This window comes from Echinops telfairi, unplaced genomic scaffold (assembly GCF_000313985.2).
Source record: "Echinops telfairi isolate 266 unplaced genomic scaffold, ASM31398v2 ScPeMD7_9;HRSCAF=40, whole genome shotgun sequence".
In the NCBI taxonomy this organism is placed as follows: Eukaryota; Metazoa; Chordata; class Mammalia; order Afrosoricida; family Tenrecidae; genus Echinops; species Echinops telfairi.
In genome coordinates this window covers 16486532-16501305 of record NW_022103906.1, presented here as the reverse complement: position 1 = coordinate 16501305, position 14774 = coordinate 16486532, and the positions used below count along the sequence as shown (strand labels likewise).

Here is a 14774-nt window from a genome sequence, read left to right as displayed (position 1 = left end):
TTTGGATCACTTGTTGTTCCCTTGTCCCTGGGTTTGTTAACACCACTTCCTTTCCCCCCACCTCCTCCTTTCCCATGTTCCCCCGAACTGTCGGTCCCGTTGTTTTCTCCTCCAGATTTTTCATCCAGCCTATCTTATGTAGACAGACCTGTGGAGATAATAACATGCACAAAAACAAGACAGAGCAAAACCAAGCAACAATGTACTGCTTTCCTTTTTTAATAGTTCTTAAAGAAGACGTCAACTCTTATTTAACAGTGATATTTAGGAGTAAACTAGTAAAAAAAAGCGTGATTCATGGTTACTCACTCGTTATCCCAACTGTGGCTGTTAGCTAAATAAATACACATGTATAATTATACAAAGATTTTCCTCTAATTTTTGAAAACCACTTTTTGTGGCTTTTTTATTAAACAGGTTGAATTAGTAAGAAGAGATTATGTCGCCAATGGTGGCTGGGAAACATTCTTGTCATATGAAGACCCAGATCAAGATATTTTGATTGGCCTCCTCCGGTTGCGAAAGTGTTCGGAGGAAACCTTCCGTTTCGAATTGGGTGGAGGTGTTTCCCTGGTCCGAGAACTACATGTGTATGGAAGTGTAGTTCCTGTGCACAGTCGGGATCCTACGAAATTTCAGCATCAGGTATGCTGCATAGCATTTCTATCCGACTTACAATTAAGAAATGGTCTGAAGTAGGTCAAGAGAGAAACTATAGGGATCAAAAGTAGGAGAGAAGGAGGAAGCAACTCACGGAGCAGAGTCACCATTGTTTAGATTTGCAGAGATGCCAGATTGCGCACTTTGGGATGGGTAAGGAGAGAGAGAGGGACACACTGAGGCTCAGTCAAATGGAACATAATAGGTGGTGGGGCCATATGAAATTACAGTTTGGGGGAGTCAAGAATGGTCTAATATTGGCAATTTCAGATAGTTAAGCTTATTATGGGATCAAACGGAGCGTTGATGCAGATACACCTGTTAAAGCACTTCTTAAAGATAAATTATGTTGCATATAATTGAATCTCACTCCACCCCACAAGCAACCAGAATGAATAACTAACAACTGTTTCAGAACTTTCATGAATAAATGGCTTAAAACCAACTAGAGAAAGCCCCCAAACTGGTGGTCTTAAACATCTTGCCTGGTTTCAAAACCCGATTCGAAATTACAGGGCTGGTTCTCATGAAAGATTAGATGCCCGAGATTTCCATCACCTGGATATTGTCTAGAGATTCTAAAAACAAACTGAAGTTGAAAGGAAATTACCCCCTTGTGACTAGATTACATTATCTACACAGACATTTGTGGTAGCTTTCTTGCAAATTTATATCTTTTAGTCTGCTTTGGGCATAATATAATATAATAGTTTCTCTTTCCTTGCCCCCATAAATGAATGTTTATCATTCATATTTTAACAGATCTCAACAACTAGTAAATTATAGCTGCTTTCTTGTTTTATACCCCACCTTCTCTCTTTTAAATGTACTACTCAATAGCACTATTATCAAGATGTAAAATAGTTTAAAAAAAAAGTTTTCTACATTCTTTTCCCTGTCCAAAGATACTTAAATCAAATTATTATTAAACTGTAATCAGTCAAGGATATATGTTATAGTGTATTTTTAAAAAACACTTTTCAAAGTTCAAAATGTGTTTGGAAGCTATTTGAATGCCAATTTTGAATTATGGGTCTCTCCTAATGGGATGTGTTAGGGGAGGAACAAATCGAGGCTTAGTCAAATGGAGCATAATAGTAGGTAGAACCATATGAAATTGCAGTTTTTTGAGAGGCAGGAAGGGTCTAATATTGGCAATTTTTTATGGTTCAACCTATTGTGGGATTAAATGAAGTGATGATGTGATTCCTTTCTGACGCCCCCTCCCCTCCCCATTGCTCCTTATAGGGGTTTGGCATGCTGCTGATGGAGGAAGCAGAAAGAATAGCTAAAGAAGAACACGGATCTGGGAAAATGGCTGTCATTTCAGGTAATTAGGGAAGGGAAAGTTTATGAGTCATTCACATTTATAAGTTGTTACTACAAGTGAAACTACCTCTGTCTCCTCCTGCCCCTATTTATGATCATAGCATTCAAAACTGGGCAGAGCTAAATAGTGAAGAACTTATGCTTAAGCACAAAGAAAATATGTGCAAGCAATTTGGAACAGAATTTTCTGTTCTGAGAGTAGCAAGACAGCTTATCCTGAGACTTGTAATCTGTATCCTGTCTTCCTCTGTCTGTCATACTAATCATGGTCAGCTTGTCTCATGCATTGGGCCTAGTTCCTCGGTTTGAGGGAATGGAAGTTAATACTATGAATCAATTAAAGGCGTACATTAGAGTTGCACTCTCACTAACACCTCTGTGGCCAACACAAGATGATAAAAGCAGTTTGTGCTCAGCTAGTGTTCTCAGTGGCTTTGCTCCTGGGGAGCAGCTTTCTTCGATTTGGAAACTTGCGCTATCCTCGCCTTAGACATCAGACAATTGAGGGAATGGGTATGAGAAGGGAATTCTGGTACAGGTGGAGCAAAAAGTGTGTGTGTGTGTGTATACTTTCATTCCTGCTCTTTAGTACTATATCCATATAAAAGTTGTTATTCCCAGTAGAAAGCGTGTCTGTGTGTGTGTGTGTGTACTTTCATTCCCGCTCTTTAGTACTATATCCATATAAAAGTTGTTATTCCCAGTAGAAAGCTAGCATAATGAAAATCATGACCAAAATTTGTTATTTATATATTTTCTTCCAGTCCATTTAAACCATTAGACTATAGTGTGCTCCTGAAGGCTAACTTAGACTTTCTAAGAAAACAATCTTTTCTGGAAATGAAAATTGGAATGAGTTTTCATGTTTGTTTGTTTTTTTAATACAAAAATCAATATGTTGTTGCAGACCAATCCATCAATGCCCATGCCTAGGTTGTATTGATTATAATTATGAAAAGGTAATGATTCTAGCTCGCTTAATCTTTTCATTTGATTATAAGTTTGGGCATTATCCAGACAGATTTTTTTTAAATCATTTTATTGGGGGCTCATACAACTCTCATCACAATCCATCCATTGTGTCAAGTACTTTTGTACATATGTTGCCATCATCGTTCTCAAAACATTCCAGACAGATTAATAAAGCATTTTTAACATGGCTAACTTAATATGCGTCTTTCCACGGTCTCTTTAATCCTGATAACAAAGAGATAACTGATGAGGCTCACCTGATTGCTACTGACATCTGTAAAAAAAACATTTGCCTCTCAACTGTTTGGCCTCTTATTGACCAGAAGTACCCAGAAGTGGGCCGGCACGACAGGATGCTGCACCTGCATCGCTGTAGAAGCTTTCTGTCGAGCTCTTGTTGCCAAGGCACTGTACGTATTTTCCATGGGCCAAAGCCCGTTACCATTGACTCTCTTCTTACTCACAGCAACCCTGTGTGTTTCAGAACAGAACTGCAAGGAGGATTTTCAGTGACTGTAACCTCTGTGATGGCAGTGAATTTGGATTTTTTTCCATTTGGTGACCTTTGAAAATAAATTGCCAGGCCTTACTTCCAAGATGTTTCTGGATGAATTCGAACCACCAACCTAATAGCCATGTATTCTAATGTTTGCATCACCCAGTGACTCCCTGTTTGATATAGTGATTAGCAAACTTAAACGTGCTTAAAACTCACTTAGAGATTTTGTTAAAATGAAAATTCTGATGCATTAGATTTGGGGAAAGGCCCATAGTCCTACATTTGTATGAGTTCCCAGATTGTACCTAAGGCTGCTCATCTAAATATTTATGGGAAATGGTTTAATGTTTTGGGTTCCCCCCCCAAAAAAAGCCAGTTAAAATAAAAACACACATCACTGTATTGCATATAAAATTTTTGTATTCTCTTCCAAATTCAGTTTTCTCTTCCAAATCATTAAGGTAATGATACCTCTCTCTAATTCTGGCAGAGCCTTCACCACCAATGTGTAATATGCAATCAAGTGATTAGCTGGTGTCTGTGGCAACCTAATCAGTTCTGAAACTGAGGAGCGTCAGTATTCTCTCGCAGCTCTTTGTTATTCCATTTGCCTTGACGTCACCAGTCTCTCCTTAGAAGTGTTGCATGCGGAGCAGGCCTCTGACTTGCCCGAGGTCACACCCAGTCGCTCCTTTGAGCTTCGGTTTCTGCTGTTAGTATGTGCAGGGTGCTTTCTTAGTGGAAACCAACATCTGTCCTCTCTAGTTTTTCATCATCATCTAAATACCAGCTCAATTTCACATCATCTACTTGTAGAGCTACTTTTTAAATTAATAAGCAAGAAGCTTACTCAAAGTAAAAGGAAAGAACCCTTCTATCAGCTGGGACAATGCATGTGCTAGGTGTCTATAAAGGGGATTCTTTAGACTCGAGGGTTGCCGTAGAATAAACATCAGATGCTTTCTCAGAACTGAAATGAGTGCTGAGGAAGGAAGGAAGCGCTACTTCCTGTCGCTCTTGCTTCCGAAGTCCCACTGTTGCTCTCTCTAGGGGAAACCACCCAGGGCCTTACAGGTTCTGTTTGACTCCAGCTCTGGGCACCTTTCAAATGAGAAAAGCAAGAACATACGAAGTTTCCCATAGAACATTTGCTTTGTAAATTATTCCTCTAATTTAGCTACATATTACTGAGCTACTTATGTTTCTGAATCAGACACTTGAATCAGAACTTTCAAGAACAGATTTTATTATTATTATGGCTTTTTAGGTTATTTTTTTTCTTCCCATTTTGTTCATCATAACTTAGGTCTTTCTGATTTAAAAACAGTGGTGAGGTATTTTTGTAAAAAAAATAATAAAAAACCAACTATTTTCCATAGATTTATCTTTGCAATGAAAACTCTTCATGTTAATACTGGTGTGTGTGCGCATGCTTCAGTAGATGTGGTGAATGAGAAACAGCCCTGATGAGGGACCATTGGCCAGGGTTCCATTCCTGCTTTGCACTAACTCTGTGTGAGCTCAGCTCATTTTACTTGATGCTCACAGACCTTCATGCTCATACTTAAAACCAAGTTGGTTAAATGATCATCTATAACGCTTTAACAGACTAGGTAGGGTTCTACCCCTTAGTATCTTGATTCCTTTTAGTTCTTGTCATGACAAATTGTATTTTTATGACTGCATTTCTAGTACCATTCTTTTCTGATCCCCTCCTAGTTGATGCTTCCATTGGTCTCCGTCTTCTTGTAGATTGAGTCGTTGGTCATGAAAATGATGATAAAATTTCTTATAAATGGATAGCTAGCCAAATCAGAGATTTATAGATGCCTATTAACATTAGTCATAATAATAACAATTGATCAAGGATTCACGAGGGTGGGGGAGGGAAGGGAAAAAAGAGGAACTTATACTCAGGGCTTAAGTAGGAAATGTTTTTGAAATGATGATGGCAACATATGTACAAATATGCTTGATACTATTGATGTTTGGAATGTTATAAGAGCTGTAAGAGCCCTCAATAAAATGAAGTTAAAAATTAAAATTAACTTTAGTCACAGCTGGTTATACTGTGTAGCCTAAATGTCTCCCCCATCCCTACCCCGGCCCCCGCCCTTGCTCTTGATTTATAAGTCCATCTTTGTTCTGGCTCCGTAGACCTTTGTGTAAGTCATACATACTGCTGTCCACATACTCTCTCCTGACATAACTAGTAGTCTGAGTTAGGGAAAGACAGGGTCATTTACCATGTTGGTTACTAGCACTGCAGCACGAATGCATTCATGTGAATTTAATTTAGTTCTGTTACAGCAGACTTCCTTCACCTGCTTAGCAAATTTTCCAAGGCTACTGGAATTTATAATAAAAGATTACCAGTATGTTTTGCATATAGAAGGAATACTTATGTATTTTATACCTGATTTATCTTTTTAAAAGACTGCCTTTACATATATTCCCAAAGATGTGGAAGCCAGTACTCAAACACACTTTTGTATACCAGTGTTTTTTATTCACAATAACCAACAGGTGGAAATAGCTTAAATGCCCATCAGTAGATGATTTGATAAACAAAATGTGGCATATATTACTTAGCTATAAAGAATAGATATTATTGGAATACAATGGAATATCATTCAGCTATAAAGAGAAAAAAGTTCTGGTATAGGCTACAACATGGATGAGCCATGAAAACATTATGCTGAAGGAAAGAAGTCAATTACGAAAGGACAAATAGGTGTTATCCCACTCATATGAAATGGTAAGAATAGACAACTGCACAGAGACAAAACTTGTTGTTGGCCACCAGTCCCTGGAGAAGGACATCAGCCATGGTAAAGGGAAGGGTCAGTAAACAAGAGGAAGGCTATCATGGAGGTGGATTGATACAGTGGCTGCAACAATGGGAGCAAGCATGACAATTCATTGTGAGGATGGTGCAGAACCAGGCCGTGTTTCCATCTGTTGTCCACACGTTGCTGTGACTCAGAACTGAGTGCACAACACCTACCAACAGCAAACAGGGACTGAGGAGAAGAGGGATGGAGGGTTATGGCTGAGAGGCACCGGGTTTCTCTCGAGGCCGTGGGAAACTTTTGGAAGTGGGTAATGGTAATGATTGCTCAACACAGTAATTAGTGTCGCTGAAATGGACTCTTAAAAAGAGTGAAACTGATAATGTTTTGTTATCTTTTACTTCATCAGTTTTTTTAAAAGATAGCTTTTACAGTGACACAAGAAAGCTGATAACTTATTTATCAAAGAAAAGTAGTTTCTTAGGAAGGCAGGCTTTTAAGTATTCGTTCTATTTTTTTTTCAAAGTGCAAATAATTGTCTTAGTAAGGAAACTGTATTTTATGGGTTTTAGCAATGAATTTTAATGTGAAAATAGAGCAAAGCCAAAATAAACATTTAGCTTGGTCAGCATCAAAGTAGGTATGCATTGTCTCCTATGAGTAAGGACCAGTTTGAAAGGAAGAGAAAGGGGGTGTGAGACACTGTCCAGACATGTGTGGGACATCACCACTGGGCTGAGCACTAGCCCTTTGATGTCCATAGTTAGAAAGGAAGATGAGATCCCTATCCCCTATGGCAGTTACATAGTCTCCTGTCAACTTGCGAAGGGGTGGAGTCTAGTTGTCAATCTGGTCGCATCTTGATGACCTCAGTTAGAGGCTGAAGGAGATAAATAGCTCACGAGAGACCAGACCCACACAGACTCTCTGTTCGGTCTCCCTGCAAGACATTCCTGTTGACACACATAGAGACACAGATGTAGCCAGAGCCCTAGAACTGGAGGAGCCATGTAGAGACCTATGCCAGTGCTGAGATGCTTCCACCACTACTGGATTCACAAGACTTTCCACCCACTGGCCTGTGATCTTCCTGCATTTAGCATCATTGCATGGCTGTGTGAGTCTAAAGAGGAATTTGTGGACTAGTATTGGCATATGGGATAATATTGGACTTATGGACTTGATCTGGACTGGGCTGGATGTTATCTTAATATACAATTGCTTTTTGTTATAAAATTATCTCTTACACATGAGTGTCTCTGGATTTGTTTCTCTAGTCAACGGGACGAACACCCCCCCCCCAACTCCCTCCTATTTAGATGCTAGGTTATTTCCCAACTTGGGATTAATTGCCTCACAGTACGACAATACTCCTTTCCTACTTAAGAAAAATGAGGTCAGAGGCATACTGTGGAACAGACAGCAATTGCTCAGATTGAAGCTGAGGAAAATTAAAACAGGGCCATGAGAGTCAAAATGCAACCTTAAGTGTATCACACCTGAATCTCAAAAAGGTCTCAAGAACCGCTCTGACATATTGTACACTACTGACAGTAGACTGATGCACTGCGGGATGACATCAAGAATATCATACATGAAAGCAAAAGGCCATTCAAAAAAATAGGAGGAAAAAAGATCAGCGTGGCTATCAGAAGCAACACTGAAACTTGTTCTTAGTCGCAGTGTACCTCAGACACACGGAAGAAATGAAGTCAATGAGCTGAACAGAAAATTTCAATGGACAGCTCTAGAAGACAAAGTAAAATATTATAAAGAAATGTTCAAAGACGTGGAGTGAGAAACGAAAAGGGAAGAACACACTCAGCATATCTTAAACTAACAGAACTGAAGAAAAAAACTCGTTGCAAGATTGAAAGATTCTGCGGGAAAATAACGGATGATGGAGGAAACAACAAAAGAAGATAGAAGGAATACACAGAGTCATTGTACCAAAAAGAACTGGTCAACATTCAGCCATTTCAAGAAGTAGTATTGTATGGTCAAGAACCAGTGGTATTGAAGGAAGAAGTCCAAGCGACACTGAAAGGAACAGCCAAGAACAAGGCTCCAAGAATTGACAGAATACCAACTGAGATGTTTCAACAAGCTGAAGAAGCCCTGGAAGCACTCACTCGTCTATGCCAGGACATTTGGAAGACAGCTACTTGGCCAACTGACTGGAAAAGACCCCCCACCCATATTTGGACCCATTCCAAAGAAAGATGACCCAAAAGAATGCTCTGATTATAGAGCAATATTATTGATACTACATGCAAGTATGTAAATTTTTTCTGAAGATCATCCAACAACAACTGCAGCAGTACATTGACAGGAAAGTGCCAGAGATTCTGGTGGAATTTAGAAGAGGACATCATTGCTGACGTAAGATGGATCTTGACTCAAAGCAGAGAATACCAGAAAGATGTTTACTTGTGTGTTGTTGACTATGCCAAGGCATTTGTGGGTATCATAACAAGCTATGAATTGCCTTGAGAAGAATGGGGCTTCCAGAATACTTCATTGTGCTCACACAGAATCTGTACACGGATCAAGAGACAGTTGTGGGAAAAGAACAAGGGAATGCTACATGGCTTAAAATCAGGAAAGGTGTGCATCAGGGATGTATCCCTTCACCATACTTACTCAATCTGTGTCCTGAGCAAGTCGAGAGGCTGGCTTAAATGCAGAAGAATGCAGCATCAGGGCTGGAGTTGTATCCACCTGCAATATGTAGAGGATACAACCTTGCTCAGTAAAACTGAGGAGAACTGGACGCACTTACTATTGAAGGTCAGGATTGCAGCCTTCAGTATGGACCACAACTCAATGGAAAGAAAATCAAAATCCTCGTAACCAGACATGGTAGATGGAGAAAGAATGAAATTTTCAAGAATTTCATCTTGGTTGAATCCACAATCCATACTCAAGGTAGAAAGAGTCAAGAGACCAACGGACGCACTGCATTGGGTAAATATGCTGCACAAGACCTCTTTAAAGCGTTGAAATGCAAGAATATTACCCTGAGGACTAAAGTGTGCCCTACCCAAGCCATGGTATTGTGGGTCGCTTCATGCATGTGAAAATTGGACATTGAATGAGGAAGACTGAAGAAGAATCGATCCATTTGAATGATGGTGCTGCAGAAGAATGTTGAAAGGGCCGTGGACTGCCAAAGGAACAAACATCTGCCTTGGAAGAAGTACTGCCAGAATGCTCCTTGGAGGCAAAGATAGCGAGACATCATCTCACGTACTTTAGATCTTGTCCCCAGAAAAGGGCATCATGCTCCGTAAAGCAGCAAAAAAGGGGAAGTCCCTCGACAAGATGGATTGCCACAGTGGCTGGAGCAAGCAGCTCAAACATAAGAACTACCGTGGGGACGGCGTTGGACGGGGCATATTTTGTTCTGTTGTGCCTAGCATTGCTGGGGGTCAAAACAGATTCAACTGCACCTAACAGCAGCATATAAAAATAGATGAGTTGCTTAATGCTATAGGAATAACAGATTTTTTTCAATAACTTGTAGGTAGGAAGTAATAGTTAATTGCTTCTAAATTTTTAAGTAATTATTCCTCATTAAGTGCTTAATGTCATTCACCCACAGATCTTCTATCAATCCCCATCTGTTTAGGATTAACAGATTTTTTTTTACTTAAAAGTCAAGATTTTTATCTGCTTGGATAATTAGTATCCTTTCTTTTTAAAACGAAGTAATTTTTACTCTTCCCTTGTAATTGTATAAGTGCAAGGGATTATCCTTTAAGCTGAACCACAGCATTTGAAATGCCATCACTAATAATCACCATGGAAACGAGAAATCTCTGATGTCACAGCTGTTTATATCGCTTCCAGAAGGGCAAATGATTGTTGATGTACACTAGTTAAAAAACCATTTAATAGCCTGAGCAGAATGATGTCTTTTTGACCATTTCTCTTTTGGCAGCTTTGGCCAGGTATCGCGTCCAGTCCTGTTACTGTTTCTGTTTGCCAGCTAATTTCTATGCAGTAAGAGAAGCTGCTGTACCCCAAGCTCCCCTAACCTTCGTCATAAGCAGTATTCTATTTGTGTTCTTTCAAGTAGAAAATTAATATGGCCATTGGCCAAGAATTGTACAAGGCTGATAGATCACACAATGATGGTGAGAAATGAGGGAAATGTCGGAGTGGTTGATGGCAGAAATCACTGAACTCCGAGACCGTAAGCCATTTCTTTTAACCCTGTTAAAAAGCCAGAGGTGGGGAGGGGAAGAAGAGCTTAACTTCAGGATGAGTAAACAAGTCACCATGGCGCTGAGGTTATTCTTAATCATAACCTTTGGTTGTGTGACCCCTAAAGCCGCACCTCAGCGCTCCTGGGGTGCAGTGGTAGTCATTGGGCTGATAGCTGCAGGGTCGGGGGCTCCCACCCACCAGCTACGGCTGTCTGATCCTGCTGAGAGTTAGTCTTGGAAGCCCCATGGACAGTTGTACCCTATCCTATATTGTCTCCGAGTCAGTGGGTTTGTTTTAGGGATTCGGGCTGCTAACCAGAAGGTTAGCAGTTGAAGCCATCCTTCTAAGGGAGAAAAACAAGGCTTTCTGCCCCCGTACAAAAGTTACAGCCTCAGAAATCCGCCAGGGCTGGTCTCCTCCGTCCGGTGTTCAACTTGATGGCAGTGAGTTTGGCCTTTTTTTGTTACAGTCTACAATGGTCTAAAAAAAAAATCACTGCACCCCTTCCTTATGTAATCTATTATGGCTTCCCAGGACCTGAAATAATGGTCTTGTGCCTGAAAGCACAGAGTCACCAGTGAGGGACTGTAACAAACAGACTTCCTTTCTCACCGTTTGGGAGGCTGGGAAGTCCAGATTCAGGACACCAGTCTAGAGAAAGGCTTCCTTTGTTGGCCCTGGGGGAAGGTCTGTGTCTCTTCTGTGTCTGTTTCTCAAGTTCAGCTTTGAGATGGTAACTACAAAGTGGTCAGTTCACACCCACCGACTGCGCCACAGGAAAAAAATGAGGCTGCCTGCTCCCGTGAAGATTTGCAGTATCAGAAACCCTGTAGGGCTCTGGAAGCCAGAACCGACGCCATGACAGTGTGTTTTTGTGATTTTTATTCAGCACGGCCTCATCTTCCCCACCTGTGCTGCTTGTCTTCATTGTTTAGTCTTAAACACACGCTAAGGCTCAGCTGTATAACATAGATATTTGGCGGGGAGACACAGTTTAATATGTAATAGATTTACAGAAAATAACAGTTGTTTAGTTAAACTACAAATGATTGAGATATACACACTGGGCCAGACTTCCTCATTATTCCAAGCTACTACATGGTTTTAAAGGTCTCTGGGAAATTTCCATTTTCCCCTGAACTTTTTGAAGCCCTCCTGCATAGCCCCCAAGTTCAGTGGAAGGTATTTATTCTTTCTAGTTAAAGAGGAGGGTGCATTCGTCACTAGATCAGCCTGGTTGTGGACCATAATCCTTAACCAAAATGCATAGAAAACTCATTCTCATTTTGACTTATCTATTTGCTACTGGACACAAGAAATCTGCCAAATGCCAACCAGCGGAGCTCTATGTGTGCCTGTTAATATAGGAATGCTCAGGGGAAAAGGAGAAGATATTGTTAGCTCTTTTATAGTATCTCCATCTCTTGCATGATTTTTCTTTTTTGATAGGCTATCCCCTAAGGGTCTCCTGATTAAAAGCCTATCATCTGATTTCTGATTGTTCATGCGTCTTCATTTGGGCATTCTAAAAGTGATCATACTGGTTTCTTTTTTGCTGCCTGTTCCAACAGGAGTCTTGTTTATTATTACTATCCTTGTTTTGAAAAAGTAATATTTACAACGTAATGCATTACTTTACTATAAGAACTTTTTTCATTTTAGCATCGTTCTTAATCAGATGACAGAGGATGCTACTTTATTAGATGACAAATTAGTTAGATGCTTGCTAATTGGTGACTGTGTTGCAATTGGATTTGGGGATCTTATTGCACAGTTACTCCAGAATCTTTTCTATGACATAACATTTGTCATTTGATGATGAATCAGGTAGCAGCTGTTATGATATCGTGTATCAGATGCATTGAATCCCCTCCTCACTCGGCATCACATGATTATATTGACTAATACACCATTTTCCCCCTAATATTTCTGAATGGGCCACTTGTAAATTTTCATTGTTTGGATCTTCTGGGCAGCTGTGGATTTTTGGTGAAGTTTCCTAGACAGAAGCTGGTGATACTGGTTTGTAAAGAATCAGTGCCCTTGAGGATGAGCACTTGGCAGGCAGACGTCCGTGCAGTCTCTCTGGCCTTCTTGTTTCAGGAATGTGTGCTTTGTTGTAATGACATGCTGGCTAGTGTTGACAGACCAGACAGTTGTAGACTTTTTTTTTCCACATTTGCTCTTCTTAGTTTGTGGGTGTTGGGGATGATGGTTGTATGCTTCTGCTTAGGAAGAGGACTTGGGGAACCATGTGGTTTCTAATAATATTCCTGAGAAAGCTGGCTACTTTGACATGAATACTGTACTGCCTTTAGGGTAAAGCTGGACAGTTGACTGGCCTTTTTCCTGTGTAAGGAGACTTCTCCAAAAAGTGTGGTAGTTTGCAATATCGGCTATCAGGAAGGATAAATAGTTGTAGTTTTAACTCAAAAATGCAACAACTCCCATGATCAGTAATGTTTCTCTGAACATTGATTTAATTCATTCTACTTGCTTAGGCTTTTTTCTGTTTAGTTTAGATCTGTTTAGGGCAGAGCTGGCAAGACTTTTCTACTTTAGTGCACAGATATTAGTAAATAATGCTGGAAAATATTGTTGCTGCCTTCTCAGCAAGCAGCTGTATCACCTGGTTTTATTTTGCTGTTAGGTGCCACAAGTCAGTTCCAGCGCCTAGCGACCCTACATAAGACGGAACAAAACACTGCCCAGGGCTGCACCATCTCAGCCGTTCTTATCTCTGAGCCCACTGTTGCAGCCTCTGTGTCAGTCCATCTTGTCAAAGGCCTTCCTCTCTTTTGGTGCCCCTCTACTTTACCAATCACGATGGCCTTCTCCAGAGACTGGTCCCTCCTGAAAACAGTGTCTAAAGTATATGAGACAAGTGTCACCATCCTTGCTTCTAAAGAACATTCTGCCTGTGCGTCTAAGACAGATTTGTGTGTCCTTCTGCCAGTCCAGGCTGTCTTCAGTATTCTTCACCAGAACCACCACTGAAAGGCATCAGTACTGCTGTTTTCCTTCTTCACTGTCCAGCTGGGCCACGCATAGGGGGCAATCGAAAAGACCATGACTTGATTCAGGAGCACCTTAGTCCTGGTTTTATAGAACCTTTTAATTGAACAATTTTTGTTTTCAACAGGATATGTACAGGGAAATTCTTATACCTCATTTAACAGGGAAAACTAAGCTGTTGTCTCTTCAACCAACAGCAAACATTTCCAAGACAGTAACCAGCAGAGTTGGGTTTTAGGCTATGGCCATGTGATAGACGTTCTTTATGTATGCACCTTGGCAGATTCTGCATCCTAAAGCAGCCTGTTATCCAGTTTGTTCACTTTCATGAAAGATTCACTAGTGTTTGAACTACTAACCCAAGAGCTTCAAATCTGTACCTTACATGGTCTATGATAGAAATTTTCAACCTGTGGGTCTCAACCCCTTTGGGGGTCGAACAACCCTTTCACAGGGGTCCTCCGATTCATAACAGTAGCAAAATTACATTTATGAAGTAGTAACAAAAATAATATTATGATTGGGGGTCACCACAACATGAGGAACTGTATCAAAGAGTCGCGGCATCAGGAAGGTTGAGAACCACTGGTCCATATTACCTCTTGCTTCTACTCCTACTAATGACTGTCATGGTTATTTATTCATGTGGAGTATACTACACTAAAACTTAGTGACTTAAAGCAACCATTTTATTTGCTCAATGATTCTGCAGGTCGCAAATGCAGCAGAGCCTACAGGGGATGACTCATTTCTGCTTCATAATTTCTGGGGCCTCAGCTGGGTAGATTACATGCTTGGGATGGTTTGACGAAGGGAGCTGAGTGTTCACTTCAGACTGTTGGCAGGAGCACTTTGGTGCTTCCCCCCGGCTTGGGTTTCTCATGGCATGATGGCTGGATTCCAAGGGGAAGGCCATGAAAGCTGCCCTCCTTGGAAGGTCTGGGTTTAATAGTTCCAGCACAGCAGTCTCAGTACTAGTTTCTGAGCTATCTAACAGATGTCTCCAAAATTTAGCAGCTGAAAATGCAAACATTAACTACCGCATATACTTGTGTATAAGCTGAGTTTGTCAGCACATTTTTAATGCAGTTTTTAATGGTATAATTAGATGCCTTGGCTGATATTTGGATCGGCTTATACTAGAGTGTATACGGTAATTCCCTTTCAGTGGGTCAGGACTCTGAGAGTGGCTTGTCTGGGGACCTCTAAAGTCTCTCACAAGGCTACAGTCATCTGGAGATTCAGCTGGGGGGGAAGGGCCCACTCCCCTGCTCTGGCCTGCTACAGTTCCCTTC

At 40.7% G+C, this 14774-nt stretch overlaps 1 protein-coding gene across 1 annotated transcript in view; it reads left to right on the top strand.

The window, feature by feature from the left end:
* ELP3 (elongator acetyltransferase complex subunit 3) overlaps positions 1-14774 on the top strand; it is a 43609-nt gene that overhangs the window by 4968 nt on the left and 23867 nt on the right. The window contains exons 2-3 of the mRNA XM_045286835.1: positions 418-645; positions 1909-1990. Of these exons, the coding sequence (XP_045142770.1) occupies positions 418-645; positions 1909-1990 (310 nt within the window). The remainder of the gene's footprint in view (positions 1-417; positions 646-1908; positions 1991-14774) is intronic.